This window comes from Lolium rigidum, chromosome 4 (genome assembly GCF_022539505.1).
Source record: "Lolium rigidum isolate FL_2022 chromosome 4, APGP_CSIRO_Lrig_0.1, whole genome shotgun sequence".
NCBI classification, from domain to species: domain Eukaryota; kingdom Viridiplantae; phylum Streptophyta; class Magnoliopsida; order Poales; family Poaceae; genus Lolium; species Lolium rigidum.
This window is the reverse complement of record NC_061511.1, coordinates 1005255-1025227: the sequence shown is the minus strand read 5'-3', so window position 1 is coordinate 1025227 and position 19973 is coordinate 1005255. Positions and strand designations below refer to the sequence as shown.

The 19973-nt window shown below is 39.7% G+C and overlaps 1 protein-coding gene across 1 annotated transcript; it reads right to left on the bottom strand.

Moving 5' to 3' along the window:
* Positions 1-11376: 11376 nt before the first annotated feature.
* Positions 11377-19504, bottom strand: LOC124707779. The gene is made up of 8 exons (XM_047239473.1): positions 19441-19504; positions 18175-18507; positions 17834-17987; positions 16862-16946; positions 16701-16766; positions 16511-16573; positions 15967-16399; positions 11377-11505 (listed from the first exon to the last, which is right to left on the bottom strand). Exons 1-8 carry the CDS (start codon positions 19502-19504, stop codon positions 11450-11452), a joined length of 1254 nt encoding a protein of 417 aa, XP_047095429.1. The 3' UTR covers positions 11377-11449.
* Between the last annotated feature and the right edge of the window lie 469 nt (positions 19505-19973).

The window sequence follows — 19973 nt, the reverse complement described above, 5'->3', positions numbered from 1 at the left end:
CCCAGTGGAGAAGCGCATCCATGGTCTAGAGGTGGAGATCGCCATGGTTAGGGTGAGGTGGGTGGAGAGAGGTGGAGATCGCCATGGTTCCTCCTAACAACAAACTAATTAACAAGTCAACCATGCATTTCAAGGAATTAAAAAAGATCAAATTTTCTCCTTGCTACAGCATACGTTGCCGTTTCGTCTCCTCTCCCTGACCCTGCCCCAGCTCCACCACCTCTGTCTGGCGACTCTGCATCTGCGCCACCTCTGCTGCGCGACCAAGCCATGGCAACGTTCCCTGTTAATCCCTTGGCCTTTCTACCTGAAGGGATGACGATCGATCAAGGGCCGCCAGATCGCAAGGTACGAACTGATTTGGTTGTCCCTGCTATTGCGCCATTGCAAAATGATAGAGTCCTGGTAGCTGAAACCAACCGATTTATTCCTATTCATCTGCGTGAGCAAATGCGTGAAGATATAAGGGACATGCTGGTAGAATCTGGTCACATAGTCAGATATTTTGATGATCACCCGTTTGGTATTGGGGTCTACACATTCAGGGACACTCTTACTGCTGATACCGTATCTGGACTCACATTTGAACTTGATGAGATCACTACTATCACTTTTGTCAAGCATGATGAAGCAAAAAATATGCGTCTCACTGCCTTTGGGAGGGAAACTTGGTTCTTGTATCTTGGTTTTCCCCTGAACTATCAAACTACACAGATAATTAGCAGTGCTGTAGAGGATTTTGGTCTCTTGTCGATCTGGCAGAACCCCCGTGGAAATAATAAATTTGTTCTAGTCAGGGCTGCCATTGTTGATCCTAAATTTGTCCCAAAGACTCTTGTGATACACCAACCGGGGGTGCTAGACGCAGCTGGATCTGTCCCTGTGATAATGTTAAGGAGCACCGACCGGAATGCGCATGAGGCTGCGAGTACCTCCTCCTCCCGAAGATCCTCCTTCAAACAACCCACATCCATTATATGGTCCCGATCCCTACTGCTGAAGACATTTACCAGCACCAACTTGCTATATGGTTGCGGCGAGAATCAACCACGATATCATGGAGGAGGTCATAACCATGGACATCAGCACATGCATCACCCTATACAACCAGAGATAAACAATATTGTAGATGGCCAGGAACTGAATATACATGCAGATGTGCTTCAAGATCAGGAGGGAGTCTAGGCAGCACCACATTTATTCAATTTTCAAGCCATGCTTGCTGAACAGGGGGTTCCTTTTGAAGCTGGACTTCCTCCACCAGCTAATAATGTACTTGACAGCCCTCTGCAAGCTTGGACTGATATGGTTGACTCTCCTTCCTCCAGTCATAGCTCCCAGGATATAATGATGGTTGACATCCCTCAAGAGCAGCAAACCACTGTCTTCAGTTTTGTTTCTGGATCTCTGGCAGATTTAACTGCAGAAATATGGGCCAAAATCACTTTGGCAAAGGCTGCTATGTCCTCTGTTTTGGTACCCAACATTTCTTTGGACAATACACATCATATAACCTTCAAAGTGCAGATGGATTCAGTGATGTTGTATGAATTGCTGGGGGGAGTATTTCCTTTTGCAGTCTGGAAGAAAACAAATTACACAGGATTCCCTGGCTGTGTCCTCTATGAATCTTGAATACCCTGCTGAAGCTTTAACCTGCTCTGATGATTGCACTGATGACTCTTCTCTAATTCAAACAACAGATATGAAAGGAAAGGGTATTGTGATAACAGAGCCTGAATGCACTTCCCAGGTGAGAAGAAGCTCCAGGATTAATAAGTATGATGGTTTTAATCACAAGAATCTCTCTGAAGCAAGAACTAGCAAATCCAAAGTAAAACAGAGGAAAATTCCAGCTGTCAAGCAGAAGATTCAGAAAACTAAAAAGCTACCCCAGAATGTAGTTTCTCAGTTTGTCCACACCAACCTGGATGCTACACCAATTCCTGTGCTCCAATCCATTGGAGTAAATTTATGTGGTGTGCCTCCTGAAGAACTTGCTGAAGGACTTCTCCTTGCTCCACCTGTGTCTGAAGATCAGCTCACTGCACTGGAGGCAAGCAAGACCAAGGATGCTGCATAGACAGTGGCTTTATATTTCTCTCTGTAATAAATTATGAACTTCCTGAAAAAATGGATTGTATTATGCTGGAATATTCGTGGGCTTAATGCCAAACCTAAGCAACTTGCTCTTTTGAATGCTATAAAAGTTAGTGGCTGTGATGTTTTATGTCTGCAAGAAACAAAAAAGGAGCATTTTGATTTGCAATTTATCAAATCCTGCTGTCCCTCTTGCTTTGATGAATTTGTTTATGTCCCTTCTGTTGGTGCATCTGGAGGTTTAATCATCATATGGAAAAGCTCTGTATTTTCTGGGATTGTTATGCACTGTGAATCCTTTGCTTTATCTGTATACTTCACCTCCAAGCAATCATCCAAGTCCTGGACTCTAATTAATATTTATGGGCCCTGCCAAGGGGAACAAAGAGATAAATTTGTCCAATGGCTTTATGCTCTCACTATTCCTGCTGATGAAGATTGGCTTTTTGTGGGTGACTTTAATTTCATTAGATCACCCAGTAACAGAAACAAGCCTGGAGGAAATGTTAATGATATGCTCACATTTAATGACATCATTCGTACACAAAATCTCACTGAGCTTCCTATCAAAGGGAGAAAATATACATGGAGCAACATGCAAGATGACCCTTTGCTTGAGCAATTGGACTGGTTTTTTACCTCTCCACACTGGACATCAGTATATCCTGCTACCACTGTCATTACTCAGGGTAAACCAACATCTGATCATACCCCCTGTACAATCACCATTGAAACAAAAATCCCTGGTAGCAAAATCTTTAGATTTGAACCCTTCTGGGTGGCTCATCCTGGTTTCCAACAAGTGGTCTCTGATAGTTGGAACAAACCTGTTTACAAACAGAATAGTGCAGCTGTGCTCAATGCTAAATTTAAAAGACTCAGATATGACCTCAAGCATTGGAGCAAATCTATATCCAAACTATCTATCTGCATACAAAATTGCAATCAAGCAATAGCTGAAATTGATAAGATGGAGGAAACTAGAACTCTATCCACACCAGAAGTGAACTTCCGCAGGATATTAAAAGTACACTTGGCTAGGCTGCTTTCATATCAACATGAATACTGGAAAAAGAGATGTACTATTAGATGGACTAAATTTGGAGATGAAAACTCAAAGTTCTTTCAAGCTTTTGCTACTGAAAGACATAGAAGAAATTATGTTGCTTCCCTCTTATTGCCCGATGGAAACATTGTTACTGAACACAAGGAGAAAGAAGATATTATTTTCCAGACATACAAAGACAGACTTGGTACTTGCTCCACACCACAGATGAAATTTGATTTATCAGCACTAATTACACCTATTCCTGGCTTGGAGGAATTGACCACTCCTTTCACTAAGCAAGAAATAGATGATGTGATTAAATACATGCCAGCAGACAAGGCACCAGGACCTGATGGATTTAGTGGTATTTTCTTGAAGAGCTGCTGGTCAATTATCAAGGAGGATATCTACAGTCTGTGCTTCAGCTTTTATGAAGGGAATCTGAACCTTGAGAGTATTAATATGGGGTATATCACACTCATCCCAAAAATTGGAACCCCTGAAGGAATTAATGATTATAGGCCAATCACTCTGCTGAATTGTGTACTAAAAATCATAACTAAATTATTGGCCAATAGACTACAGAAGATTGTCCTTAGAATTATTCATAAGAATCAATATGGATTTCTAAAAGGGAGAACTATTCAAGACTGCTTAGCTTGGGCATTTGAATATTTATATCAATGTGAAAAATCTAACCAAGAAATTCTATTACTTAAGCTTGACTTTGCAAAGGCATTTGATACCATTGATCACAGTGCTATGCTCAAGATAATGCAGCAAATGGGTTTTGATGAGAAATGGATTTCTTGGATACAAGCTATTTTTGGCACTGGTAAATCTGCTGTCCTACTTAATGGAGTTCCTGGGAGACAGTTCTTCTGTAAATGTGGTGTCAGACAGGGAGATCCTTTGTCTCCTCTTCTCTTTGTTCTTGCTGCAGATCTCTTGCAATCTGCCATTAATAAAGCATTCAGAGATAACATTCTTCAAGCCCCATTCTCCACCACTTATCAAATGGATTTTCCTGTGGTCCAATATGCTGATGACACACTTATTATTATGAAGGCATGTTCTACTCAGGTTCTGATCATGAAAGAAATCCTACAGAAGTATGCAGACTCAACAGGCTTACACATCAATTTTCACAAATCCTCCCTCATACCAATAAACATCTCCAATCAACAGGCCAACTTCCTTGCTGGCCTTCTGGGTTGTAGTCTGGCTACAATGCCTTTTACATACTTGGGCTTACCACTGGGCACAACCAAACCAACAGTTCAAGATTTAATGCCTCTTGTGGATAGGATTGAGAGAAGAGTCTCAGCAACCTTCTTAATGATGAATTATAGTGGCAGGGTTACAGTGGTGAATTCTCTCCTTACCTCAATAGCAAACTTCACCATGTGTTCAATTCAGATTAACCCCAAAATTTTAGAGCATGTGGAGAAAATAAGAAGGCACTTGTCTTTGGAACAAGAAAACAGAGGATGGGGAGAAAAGCAATTCCCTAGCTGCCTGGGATATGGTCTGCAAGCCAAAGGACAAAGGAGGATTAGGTGTTCTAAATCTCAAAATACAGAATGAAGGGCTACTCCTCAAGTATCTACACAAGTTTTATAACAAAGCAGACATTCCTTGGGTTCACTTACTATGGAATACCTATTATAATGGGAAAGTACCACATAACTTGAATCCATGTGGATCAAATTGGTGGCGCAGTATTTTTAATCTTTCTCCTATCTACAGAGGAATTTCTATAAGTAATATTAAGGATGGAAGAAGTACACTCTTTTGGAAGGACAAGTGGTTGCAAGACATTAACTCGAAATATTTCCCGAGCCTTTTCCTTTACCAAAAAAGAAGATATATCGATCGGGGATTTTTTAACCTCTCAACATTTATCACAGAATTTCCACCTGCCATTAACACCACAAGCTCTTGATGAACTCGGAACTTTACAGAGTCTAGCTAGTCACATTGACTTCTCCACTGATACTCATGATTCATGGACCTATGAATGGGGTTCTAAGGAATACTCCCCAAAGGCTTATTATAAGTTCTGCTTCAGAGACTGTACTGCTCATAAAGCCTTTGCTTGGTTATGGAAATCCAAGTGTACCCCAAAACTGAAATTCTTTTGGTGGCTAGTGCTAGTGGATAGGCTGAATACCAGAAATATGCTCAGAAGAAGAAACTACACCATCAATTCCACATACAATTGTCTGATGTGCTCCTCACCACCGGAAGAAACCATTGAACATATGATCTTTCACTGTGACTTTAGTAAAGCATGTTGGAGCAAATTACATATGGTGTGGACAACAAATGGGGACAGACTGGATATCATAAAAAAAGGTCGTGATGCTTGGAAAAAACCCCTATACATGGAAATAGTGATTGTTGCATCCTGGAGCATATGGAAGGAAAGAAACAATAAACTCTTCAATGGTATAGATCCAGATATTCAATCCTGGGCTAGAAGATTCAAGCAAGATTTTGCTCTGCTGGAACACGAGAACAAAGAAGGATTTGCATCCCTCCATCACCAAACTATTAGACACTCTTTAGAACTCTTCTCCCCTACTACCTTGTGTCTCTGTCAGAGCTTGTAAAATGTAAAATTGTAACTGTACTTCGGCTTTCAGGCCCATATAAATATAGAAAACAGTAGGAGCCTTTCCTACTGTTAGAGTTTTCAAAAAAAAAAAAAATAAAGATTGTGTTGACAGCAGAAAAGCCTAGGAAATGCTAGAAATCAGTTGTTCAATAGAAAAGAGGACATAACAACACATAGGCTAGGGACATAATTCTAGACCAAGCTACTGATCAACTGAGCCTGGCTTTCGCATACATGGACTGAAGATAGATCATTATTGTTACATCAGCCTTTTCTAAGCCTTACACATAAACAGAAAAAGTGGGTATTCTGTTTCTTGGCATGTTTTATCAGGTGCATCTCTACATCAGCATCTCTCTCTTCCTCCTCACGCAAAGCCACCTGGAACTAGCGGTGACGCCCACCACACGGAAAACGAGACCAGAAATCAGAAAAGAAATAGAGAGAAAGATAGAGGTCACATACAAGAAAATGGATCCACAAAAAGGGATCTACAATGAAGGGGAACGGCGAAACCGAACCTTTGGACCTCATATACTCCTTTTCACTACCTCTGTCTTTCTCGATCAATCATGTGCCCGAATGTCACCATAGAGGAGAGTCTTGTCGCCAAAGAGGAGAGTCTTGCTTGTCGTTCTTGAGCTTGATGTCGTTGTGCTTCCAGTGGCCATGCACGGAGTCGTACTTGAACATGTAGGTATACGCATCACAGAATACACAATTAAGAGTTGGCAAACAGGCTTAGAGCACAGAGAATCGCTCATCCTGCAAATACTCATGCTTTATCGACAAACTGATATTTTGCGTAAACCAGCGAGACAATACTACTCTGTTTCCAAGATATGTTATCATAGAAAGAAAGAAAAAACTCTAGCACTTGTTTGCATGCTCGCATGGCATACTACAGGAAATTACAAAATCTTTGCAAAATACAAACGACTAAACTCTAATCACAGTACTGAAGTTACATTATCTCCGATAGGATGTCTTTTTGGATTGCATAATGCTACAATACATACATGGACAAACGTACAAAAAGGATCTGAAACAATGACGAAAGTACCAAACCTTGAGTTTTAAAGTGTAAACACAAAACAGATAGAGATTTACGATATAAAAAAAGAGACATATTTACATAATAACAAAAGAAAGATCGAAGAAAAATAGGTCGATACGGACAAATCAATAAACATGAAGTTTTAATATAATGAATAATCATGCCTTTTTGACTAACAAATATATTTTATTGTACCGAAAAGGAATTATATTATTTTGCAGGTTCAGAATGATGACTTCCGAATACCAAAGCTGGAATGTTCAATGGATATAGTGATGAGCACGTGCCTTTACGAGTAACACAGACAAACTAAACAAAAAATAAAAGTTCAAAAGCTCGACTTGAAAGAAGAAAACTAATATTTTCAAAATAATTGTAAACAAAAGTTGCAGGGTGATTTCACCTTTACGGGGCTCCTCGAAGGCAAATTTGACACAATCTACACCCCGGCAGTAGCACTCGGTGCATATACGAAAAATTCGAAACACGGGCCGGAGAACTTCCCAATCCTTTGCTACGTAAAACGATGTGAGATGCATGAATGTGAAAATTTTACTTGTCCGGATATAAAAAAAGAAAAGAACCTAACAAAATATTCTTGCTTTTTTCGGAAAGACACATACTCGGATACCATGTTTAATGACGATCCATGGGGCAAAAACATATTTGAGGACATGGACTTTGATGAGATAAAACTTTTCGAAACAACCATACATCTCGTTTCATCGATCCGTTGAGGTTTAGTTTTGTACATAAAACTTTCCCATGTAAAGCTGCAGGTTGTGCATCCAACCACCTCTTGTGCAAGTCCAGCTAATGATCATATCAAGCGATGCAACACTGATTCGATAAAGAGTTCAAGCATCAAGACAACAAACGAGACTCGAACAAAGCGATTTACAAAATGAAGAGCAGCAAGAAAAACTGTGTGAAGAGGACATTGACAATTTTCTGGATAATGACAAGGCAGGACCTGACAAAGAAAATGATGATTCGGTATTGGAGAGCTTGAAACCTGAGATAGGGATGACATTCAATACAAGAGAAGAGGCACAAAAATTCTTCAACACATACTCATTTGCAGCTGGTTTCTCCGTGGCTATAGTATCTGCATACAGAACGACAAGCAAGAAGAGGCATAATGAAATTATTAGGGTCACTATGAAATGCAACAAGTATGGACAGAATACTGAAGTAGAAAAAGAACAAATGGTTGCTCAGAGACAAAGCACAGTCATAGCCAAAACAGACTGCAAAGCTGAGATGGTTATCAGCGAGAGAGGAGGCATTTGGAAAATCAAAACTTTGTGCCTCGAACATAATCACAACCTTGACCCACATAGCAGATTCTTTAGGTCTCATGCCTATATGACCAAAGAAGAAAAAGCATTGATAAGATCACTGAAACAAAGCAACATACCCACAAGACAGATTGTTTCAGTTCTGGCTCATCTTAGAGGAGGCTCAGACCAGCTACCATACAACAAGAAGAAAATAAGTAATTACAGCACAAGCATAAACAAAGAGCTGAGTAACAGCGATATGATGGAGGTGCTGTCATTCTTTAGCAAGAAACAAGCGGAGGACCCCAGATTCTACTCTTCATTTGACCTAGACAGTAACAACAAAGTGAAGAGCGTGTTTTGGGCAGATGCTAAAGCCAGAGCGTTCTATGAGATGTGTGGAGATTGTATTAGCTTTGATACAACCTTCCTGACAAACAAATACAATCTCCCATTTGCTCCAATTGTGGGTGTCTCCCCACATGGCAACACCTACTTGTTTGCGTGTGCTCTAATCGGAAATGAACAAGCAGAAACTTTTAAATGGGTTTTCAGAGAATTCCTATCAGCTATGGGAGGCAAACATCCACAGACAATAATAACTGACCAAGACTCGGCTATGCAGAATGCGATATCAAAGATATTCCCCAACACTATCCATAGATCATGCCTGTTCCATGTGAAAAGTAAGGCAGACGACAAGTTATGCCCAACCTTTCGAGCAAATGAAGGTCTTTATGAAGAATTCCAAGACATAATTGACCACTCCTTGACGAGTAGAAGAATTTGAAATGTGTTGGCAACAGATGATTGAGAAGTACCAAGTGCAAAACTTAAAGACCTTCCAAGACTTATGGGCTTCTAGGAAAAAATGGGTGCCTGTATACTTCAAGAGAAGCTTCTTCCCCTTCTTACAAACAACAGCGAGAAGTGAGGGCACAAACTCACTTTTCAAAAAAGGTGTGGGAGCAACATACAGTATGACGAGCTTCTTGAGAGAATATCAAAGAATTATGGACTCAATCCATTCAAGGGAAGGTGAAAGTGAACACAATGCAAGAAACAAAAAGGTTCCAGAAGAACAATTCATAACAAAGTATTACATAGAGAGGCATGCACATGATATGTATAACATATACATATTCAGAAAGTTTCAGAAACTACTGAATGATGTCACTCGGCTGCAAGTAAAAGAGGAAGTACAGGGGGAATTGTACCTTGTGTATCAGGCCAAGAATTATCCTAGAAAAGATCTCCGAGAGAGAATTTATGTAGTCGAAGTTCAAATGACAAAGGATGAGTACAGCTGCGTCTGCTGTAAATTTGAAAAAGATGGCTTGTTATGCTCTCATATACTGAAGGTCATGCTTCATCAAAACATTGATAAAATACCAGAGAAGTATTTCATAGACAGGTGGCGGAAGAATGATAAAAAGATCATTCCCAATAATTATACAGAAAAGGTTGCAGATAATGATACCCTAAGGTACAATGTGTTGTCAAGAAAACTAGTTCAGACCGCCTCGAAAGGATCAAAAAGCAAAAGGAAATACGAATACCTTTTGAAGGAAATAGACAGAATAGAAGATGTGATGGCTAATATGGATGATGAAGGAGAAAAGGAGTTGCATGAACAGACTACATCAAGAAGAACGATGGTAGAATCTGACAACAACATCAAATGAAAACAACACAACCTCAACGATACAACTCATAGACCCAGATGTTGCTAATACAAAAGGAAGACCAAGACATTTGACAATAAGGGAAGCTATTAAGGCTAACAAATTTTACAAGTGCAGCCACGGTGGAAGCTCAACTCATACTAAGAAAAATTGCACCAATAAGCACCTACAGTTCAACTTACCAAAGACTAAGAAGCCTCGAAGATCAAAGAAGGTTGTCCCAGGTGAGTATATGAGTTGTGCAATAATCTAACCTGAAGAAAACACATAGATAATATATATAATCAATTAATAATTTTGTTATTTCTTGACAGGTGAACAAAATCCCGGCGTTACCTCGGAAGTGTTGCCTGCCAAGAAACCTTCAAGAAGCCGGAAGAAACCTTCAGCAAAATCTCCTGAGAACCAAACTCTGCTATCCCTGGAGACTAACAGTAGAGAAAGCACTGTGTCAACACAAGCTACATCGGATATGTCGTAGCTCAACAAGAAGATAAGAGTTTAGATGAACTGGAAAAAACAATTCTGGCGAAGTTGAACAAGGGTAGCATGACTAGGGCATGAGATATTTTATTTATGCACTGAAAAAGTATTGTATTGCATACAAATCTTTGTTTGTTACTATTTATTTTGTTGTGAAATAAATAGAAAACAAAAACTGTGGTCCCTCCTCCTTTTCCCGGGCTTGGAACCGGCTATCCAAATTATGAATCTCATATAGAACGAGAAATGGCATAGGCGGAGTTACCCACCCCTTACCCTGACAAAACAAAAATGAAAGAAAGATTCAAAGCCTATGAGCTACTGGAATAGGACTGACAATGAATCAAATCCAAAGTGAGAACCAAAGCCTATGAGCTACTGGAATGGGACTGACAATGATAAACTGAAAATAAAATCCAAAGTGAGAACCAAATCCTATGAGCTACTGGAATAAGATTAAAAAGACATGGAAAAGAAATAGGAAAGACATGCAAAATTGTGAATGACGAAATAGACAGACAAAAATGAATCAACTAACAATAAAAAGAGATAGCGAAAACCAAAAAAGACTAACAATGACAATGACGAACTGAGAATCAAATCAAAAGTGAGAATCAAAGCCTATGAGCTACTGGAATAGGACTAACAATGACAAAGTGAAAATCAAATCCAAAGTGAGAACCAAAGCCTAGGAGCTATTGGAATGCGACTGACAATGATAAACTGAAAATAGGAAAGACATGTAAAGTTGTGACTGACGAAACAGACTGACAAAACTGAATCAACTATGATGTGATGCCATCGAAAAATGAAGTGTCAACCATGACCTACAATCATGCTTTGCACTCAAAAGACATGGAAAAGAAATAGGAAAGACAATGATACAGAATAATGACGAAAAAGACTGACAAAGCTTATAACTGAACACTAAGAATGACTATGACTGAAGAATGATGAAATTTAATAAAATGAAACTTAAAACTGAAACTTATAACTGAAGACAAAATAACTATCACTGACGAAATAGTTGCAGAATATGAACTATACAACATATACGTGATACCAAATTAGTAAACATTTCGGAAAGCTTGCTTTACAAGGAAACACAATAAACAACCAGGAGTTTACATTCTATGGCATAGTTCAACTAACACATAATTTCTCAAAATTACATCATAATTGCAAACTAAAAACCGCTGTCCGCGCATTTACATACTGAATTCCTACCAGGTATCATCATTGTCTATAAGTACTGATGAAACTGCAAATTTACAGCTAAAAGAAGCAACAACAGCAACTGTCAAAAATAACTGATGTAAAATCTTCATATTCTACTGCTCACGCTTCACTTATCAGGCTTCACCGAGAATAGAAATCTGTAACTACTCTCAAATCTGCTTCATTTTCACCAAGGAAGTAAAGCTTGATTGCATACTGAATCCTTATGTTCAGGATGTCCTTGTCAGAAAAATACGTGCGCAGGTCAAGAAATGGCTTCCAAATCTCCATATATTTCATTGCAAAAATACCACAGTCATGCCTGTTAATGGCAAAAAACACGACAATGACGTTAAAGATAATAACTACACTAACAAAAAAGAGAGATAAGTTATATAATTTAGGCTAAACAGTAACAAATTTAAGTAAAAAATCTTACGGCGTCTGTTGCTTAGGCACATTGGGATACATGACTTTGAAACTTGCAAAATTATGCTCTTTGTTTATTATCACTTCCCAAAGGTGGATGAAATTGTCTACCTGCATACAAAATAATACAATAAACAGTCAGCGAAAATAACAGAAGGAAGCATAATCAGAAAATAAATAAAAGGGAATTACTAAAAAATTAAAACTAACCAGATTGTCCTTCATTCTCTGGTGAAAGTTAGAGTCCTTGTCATGATAGGAATCAATGAACGCGAACAAACTGAACTCAAAATCGATGGCGAAAACAAACCAGTGGTTTGAATCAACAATTGGGAAAAAGAGCTGTGCAAAAATATTCAACAATAGAGGTCGTTATAAAAAAAATTCATGTTACAAAAGACAAAAAAATATGCAAAAACAGACCCAAAAGTAATAATATCATACCCTATTCTTTTTAAAACCAAGGTTTCTTCCTCTGCTAGCTTTAGCTGCACCTAGAAAAGAAGTTCTCACAAGAACCTCGTTCGGAACAGAATTGAAATTCAATATGGCTTCCTGCACATATAAACAGGAAAGAGTGTTTTTCATGAGAATATAGGTAGCGGAAAAAGATCATTACACAAAGAGAAAAACAAAAGAGCATGCACAAAAATATATAAAGGAAAATGGTAGACAAGAAGTACCAACCCCAACGTGAGGAAAAAAGTAGTGTCTACAAGACGAACTAGGGTGTTTTTCCTTGAACATCATGCGACAAAAGCATGGAATCAGGAAATTGTCAACTTCTCCGCCAGGCATTAAGGACTCCCCCAAGGACTGATAGTTGCAGTGGACCTCAGGGTACTTAACACCAAGAGTTCTATATCCAAAAAAAGGAAGAAACAAATGTCAAAGAAAAAAACACAAATAATTATAAAATACTTTGAATAAATGAAAATAACAAATAAAAACAGATATTCCCTTACTTCTTATGTTTTGCACTATGAGCAAGTTCGACTATTGCTGAATAGTTTGTTATATCATCATCAGACACAGGGAATCTGACATTCTGCTGCAGAGGAGGGCTTTGTCCCGTCATAAGAAAATTCAGAAATCTATTCTTCCGGCGCTCTGTGCGATCATTGTGAATCTGTGCTTCAGGCTCTACGTTCTGCAAAAACCTCTCTGGTAACACATTCCTCCCGCGTTGAGTCGACAACAAAGTGTTGTAAGTGTCATCGACTTTCTTTGCCAACTCACTAGACTTCCTTCTAAAATCACTTGAGCCCACCAACTGAATGTTTGCGGGACAATCGTTCTATAACAAGAGACAGAAGGGAAATAAAAACATGAAAAGTCATAAATATTCTGACCACTGATATCTTTGGTAAAAATGCAATGCTATATAAAAGAAAAAAGAATCGAAAAGAAATTTAAACACATATGAATTGAACACAAAAAATAGGGACATACCACAGGAGGCTTGGGGGAAAAATCAGGAACGCGAATAGGAGCTATTTTAGATCCATCCTGTTGAGCTAGTGATCGTTTTAACCTCAAATCTGTACTACAAGGCTGTTTCCCCTAGATAGAAACAATATGGACACAACAAATTACGATCTTGCACACCCAAGAGAAAATAAAAAGAAAGCAAATATCAAATGACCCAGATGTGTATGTGCCAAACAGAAAAAGATGCCCATAACACATATGTAGATGATAACACTATAAATCGTGAACCACTGGTACATACAATAAGTTGAAACGCACTGCAGAAACACAAAGTCTTAAAATGAACTAAATAGACAAAATCATATGATAATGTGGAAAAAGTACGATGTTTCCTTACAGGAAATGGGCAGCTATCAGTGATGCTAAAGAAACCAATTTAATGAACGGAAAAGGTGCTCCTAGGAGCACCAAGGTATACATTATATGCGAACCTCACAATAAAATTAAGACACATATTGTATTTCTGGGCATCACTTAAAGAATAGATGCCAAGAACACCTATGCAGATCATAAAAAGCTATAAACCATGTACAAGCCATAACTATCATATGTTGAAATGCACTAGAGAAATACAAAAAGTCGTGAAAAGGAACTAATTAGCCAAAAGGATATGATAATGTGAATTAGCACAATAGTATTTCCTTACAGGAAATGAGCAGGGACTACTAGTGCTAAGAAATTAATCGATTGAGTGGAAGAGGTACTCTTAGCATCACTGAGCTATACATTGCTGGTTACCAAAAAATTCCCTCAAACTAAAGTGATACTGACTGAATCAACTACAGGTGAACCTCACAACAAAACTGAGGCATGATCTATACATGACGCACTTGAAAAAAAAAAAACACAAACCTGTATCAAATGTCCCAAATGTGTGTGTGGCTAACAGAAAAGAAAACACAAACCTGTGAGCATGGTGAATCGGGCAGATTTATGTGTGCGACAGGCGAGCGTGGTTGTCGACTAAAAATCTTCGCTTCATCTTCTGCTGATAATAAGTGGCATCTCCTAGCCTTCACTTTTATTAACGGCTTCATTGCAGGGGCTACACATAATAATGAATATCAAATCCGAAAAGAAAAACAAAAAGAAAAGAGATAGAACATTGATGCTGAATGAAAATGAAAGAGAAAACAACCAGACCTGTCCTAAAACTATTCATCTCCACAACTTTAGTTATCAAGCACTCCGGAGTAACTGTGTACGTATGAACACTCATTGTTAAAAAACCAGACATGTTTACCGAAAAAAAGCAGACAACCAACTACAAAAAAAAGTAGAAAAATAAACCTGGATCAGTGATGCCATTTGGGTGTTGTTGAATAATTTGATCGGATTGACCCTTTAATGGCATTGACTTGGCATTGTCGCATAAGTTTGTAGCTGGATCCTAAGTTATAAAAGTAGAACTTAGAATATCCATTGTAGCAAAAAAAGAAACTTGCCTTTGACAAAAATATAAACATAGAAAACGTAGAAGAATGCTTTATACATTCATCCATGTGCTATACACATTTACCGCTACATTAGTTGCTTCGCCTCCACGGCACTTTGTCAACAGAGAGCTAGGAGTGGTCCTTGAATTGGAGAGAAAATCCAGTACATTGGTGACTAGAACTTCAATCTTGGGTTTGGTGGAAGACTTGTTTGAAACAAAATTTTCAATAGTATTCAGTATCCCATCTATAACCTATATTAACACAAATATATTTATCATCATAGCATCGGTGTGTTTTGGAGAAAAGGAAATTAAAATAATACAAGAATAATAAGCTTATAAAATGAAATGTATAAATAACTTACATCAGGCCGCAAATTGCTAACAAATCTATTCTGGACATTATCCCTGAACTTAAATGATACAGGATCAAAAATAGGGGACTGGGTCTTTCGGTGATTTACATCAGAAGAGAACACACCCTGCAGAAAAGAAAAAGAAAAACATAAGAACTAGTAAGGTGTTCCAGAAAACACTTCACAGAAAAAATAATCATCAGAGCAAAACATGTACAGATAGAAAAGAACAAGAATATGAGAAAAATCGAAAAAGAAAACCTGTGCACGGCAGGTCGCCAATACTTCTTTCAAGTGTCTCTTCCCAAAACAATGTCGTCTTTTCCGATCTAACTCTGAGAATACTCTAATCATACTTCCCTTCCAAACCTTTATCCTAGGGGTTGTCTGCTCAACATTTTTCCTCCCAAAGTCCAAACAATCAAGGTAGTGGACCTGATTGATAAAATTATAGTGAAAAATTAAAGTTAGCCAATAATAAAGATGAAGGACGAACTCCAAATAAGTATGGATGAACAAAAAATAGAGAAAAAGTCTAACCACTAGAACGTAGTTGCAACAAACGGGTGCCCCCAGTCTCCTTCCTTTTAATTTCCCCAACATGCTAAACTCACTGATGCTTTCAAGACAACACTCATACACAAGCTTACTGAAGTCATATTGTCTTGCTGCCTCTGGAAATCTAAGAACTGACAGATACTTGCTGTTCGGATATTCTCTGAGGTTAGGGCATAAGAAGCAAGATATGGCAACCGCCATGAAGCACACAAAAATATCATGCTCACTTAATACTTCAGACCCGCATAATTTGTTGCCGAAGAAAGTGATATGAGGCATTTCAGACAAGTGAAAATGACTCAAGATAAACTCCCTGCCTTCGTCGCTGTTACAAGGAACCTCTAACCCATCTTTTGGCAGGCCAAGAATCAGATGGACAGTACTCTTCGATATGTCAATGTGTTTGTAACACACTGTGATCTGAGAGCAAACAGGGTCCACACAATCAGCAACCCACCTAGCGAACTGTGATGGGATGTCATGCAAATCAAGAAGTAACAAGCATCCAAAACCAAACTTTTCAATAACAGATCTCTGTTCTACAGTCAACTTCCTTATTACTTCAACATAATACTTTATTGAGTATCTGCTGAACACATTCCTACTGACACCATCATGTGTGTTCGGCTTAGCCTATTAAAAAAATTCACATCAGCAAAATACAAAAGCCAAAAATGTAGAAAGCAGAGAGTGAAGGATCAGAATAAGCACCACACATATATGTAGAATAAGCAACATACATACCTTCATGTTTGCTGAACCATCCATGCAAAAATCTGAGAAATTTCTCTTCAATGATTTAACAGCCTGTACATGACAAAAAACCAACAATAAAAAAGTCTCAAATAAAAATACACAAACAGTGCAGTACCAAAAAAAATATCACACAAAAAAGATGATAAATGGCCAGGAAACAAGGGACACAAAAGCATACTTGTTTCCTGAAGAACCCAAATAATGCATCATCTAAGATAGTGTCTCTTGGTCTATATTCCAAACCCTGTACACAAGAAAGAGAAAAAGCATACCACAGCTTAGCCGTATAAAAACGCAGACGGGAGAGCGTGAATACAAAAATACAAAGGAAGATCTCACATCACTGTCGCTATACACACTGTCTCCTTCAATGTCCCCATCATCAGAATAATACTTTCCATGGTCAGCTACATCATGACAAAATCTGCAAAAGCAAAAGTACTTTAGCGCATTTAAAAAAAATCCCTATGTAAGCATGAAACTGTAAAACTAGCACACGAAGTTACATCATAAGAAAAGGGAAATAAAACATCAATATTATTATAAAAAAAACATCCCTATTCCTCTATATAGCATGCTCGCTCGTGTTTCACAAATTATTATAAAAACCATCCCTATTCGTCTATAGCATGCTGGCTCGTGTTTCACAAATTATTGGGCTAACTTACATATTAAAAATGAGCAGCCTAAGCAATTCAAAAGCTATAGTCAATCAGAAATGCTCATAGTAAAATGCCAATGCTGTTTCAGGAAAACAAGTAGTTGATACAGAGGAATAAACAGTAATTGGCTGAGCATCCATCTATATAAGTCCTCGGTTTCCAAACACTCAAACCATTGGCAAACAAAAACGCAGCAGCGCAGTGGTCTTTGTCCATCAATATTGCATTCATGCTGACACGTATTTCACAAATCATAGGCACAACTTACGTAGAACAAAACGACAATAACTTTCATATCATATTGAGAAAACATGGATACAACAACTACACTTTGGCTCATGATTTCCCCACAAATTTACCAATTATCGCACAAAACAAACACCATTTATTCAACAGACTCAAGCTGTGCTTATCCAACACTGGGAATAGTAGAATCCACAAGGAAGCTAGCTAAAAACTCATTGTGCAGAGGAAAAATTGACTAAACGACAGACCAACATCCAGGCAGAAAACCTAAGTTAATAAAATGACATAAAATACAGTATAAACAACCATAAAAAGAAGTCCTAATAAAATTTGTCAGGCCGAGAAATGGATGGAGATTCAATAGATGGCAAAATACATAATTTGTATAACAGATACGAGTTACAGCCATGAGCACTTGTTCATCATTGATATCTGAGCAGCACCTAGCTCTAGTCGTTTTGAGAGCACACCAATGGTTACAGAATCCTCAAACACATAATATTTTGTAATACTGACAAAATACAACATAATACGAATCCTCACATCTGCAGCACCACCTACATACAGTATAAAATTCGCTATACAAATCACAAACGAAAACACTAGTGGGGGCTCGCAGAAGATAACAACAGACGAAATCACACAAACCTCCAATCAATTTCTCTAGTCTAAGCAGAAATCAAACAAAATCGTGGCCGCCATCCTTCTCCCTAACAATCTCTTGGGCCGGCTCGCGTCCTTCACCCCTAATCTGTTCAGGGACGCGGCTCTCATCCTTCTCCCCGCTGCGTCCCACAACCTTCTCCCTAGATTTCTCGCGGTCGCGGCCCTCATCCGAAATCCCGCAGGCAAACGTGAACTGGAACACGGAGCGGGGGCGAGAAAAACATACCTCCGCCGGCGAAACCTCCTGCCTCCGTCGTCCCTGGTTCTCAACATCGGGCGAAGATGGCTGGCGACGGGAGGAGGATGGATGGCGACGGGAGGCGCCGCCCCTGTCTTCGACCCCAGACCCCTCTCCTATCTCGACCAGCACCAAAAAGAAACTAACGGAAAAGAAACGCACGCGGCCAAATACTAAAAATTAATTTCAAAATGACACAGCTAACGGGTAACCAAGCGGGTTCGGATCCTTCGCCAGAAAACGAAATCGGGGAAAATACATGGACACGTGGGAGACTGGCGTTCGAATCTCAAAGACACACGTACGGTCCAAAAAACGACTGTAAACCAATTGGAAATCAGCTAGCTGTTGTTTAGCAGACCCGTTTTCTTTTCCTGCTTTTGCTTCGTCCGTCGGCCGTGTTTCTTTCGTAGGTTTTTTTTTTTTTGAGAGAATTCTTTCGTAGGTTTGTTCCGTGTAATATACCGACACCGATATACCCTCGCTGCAGGAATCTTCCTATGCTCCTTTTCTTCCACGGTCGCACATATGGGCCACGCAAAGCCCAACAAGGCTTCTGTCGGTTTGAGCTGCCGTGAAAGGATACACCTCCACGTCGATCCGGTTTTAGGCTTCCTAGCTTCTCGCGGACGGTTCATAACCACGACGAAACCAAAAGTGAGGAGGCGAGATCGACCACGAGGACACGCACGAATCAGACCGGTTTCCGAAGCACAATCATGACTCCCGACGCCGCTGCCTGTGCTCACGCCGAAGAACGGGGAGGGGTGGCGCGAGGGAGGGGAGCTAGCCCGTTTCTGTCATTATGTGGCAGCCATGGACGCGATGGTGGAGATCTCGCCGAGGTTGCACTAGAGGAGACCCTCGACTTGCCACGGTCCAGCGTCGCTCCAAGTGGTCTCCTTCCTCGCGTTGTTCTCAGGATCCAGGATCTGCATCAATGGGGTGGCGCAGGTGGATTTGGATTATACATTGTTGTTTAGCGGGATGGGTGGTTTTCTGTGTATTCTGCTCTCCTACTAGCAAGGATCTGAGGATTGGAGTTTGAAGAAGATGACCATGAATATGTGCTCCTCTTTTACGTTGTTGAATTCAATTTAACATACTCGAGGCGACGAGGAATAACTGCCAGCAGCTAGCAGAGGCCGCAGCGTTCCAGCCCACGGCCATGCAATGCCTGAGAGAGCGAGCCGACGTGCTGTATTCAGCGCAAGATCGCCGAGTTGATCTGTCCGCGACGACAGCGAGACGACAGCATACCAGGCAGCCGTGTCTAGGACAGAGAGGCCCAAAATGTCTGTCTCTTGCCGGACTTCAGTGCTCTGCTGTCTCGGGTCCGGTACAGGTTTATCTTGGCGTGCGCGGCGAATTTTGTTGGCGCTTGGGCTACTTAACTGGGAGCGCCGGATGCTGGTTCAATGGATCGCAGATTTATTCTTTGGGGAACTGGGTAAAAGAGCAGGCTGAATCCACGAAGACATGATATCAGGCAGCTGCTGCTTCAGCAAGCACCACACTGCAGCCTATTCTTCATATTGATCGTCCTGTCTTGATCCCACTGCTTTTTGATCCAATTACATCCCAACCAAGTCGATTTGTTCCTAGCTACCACGTGCACCTCTGCAGTTCATTCTATTTG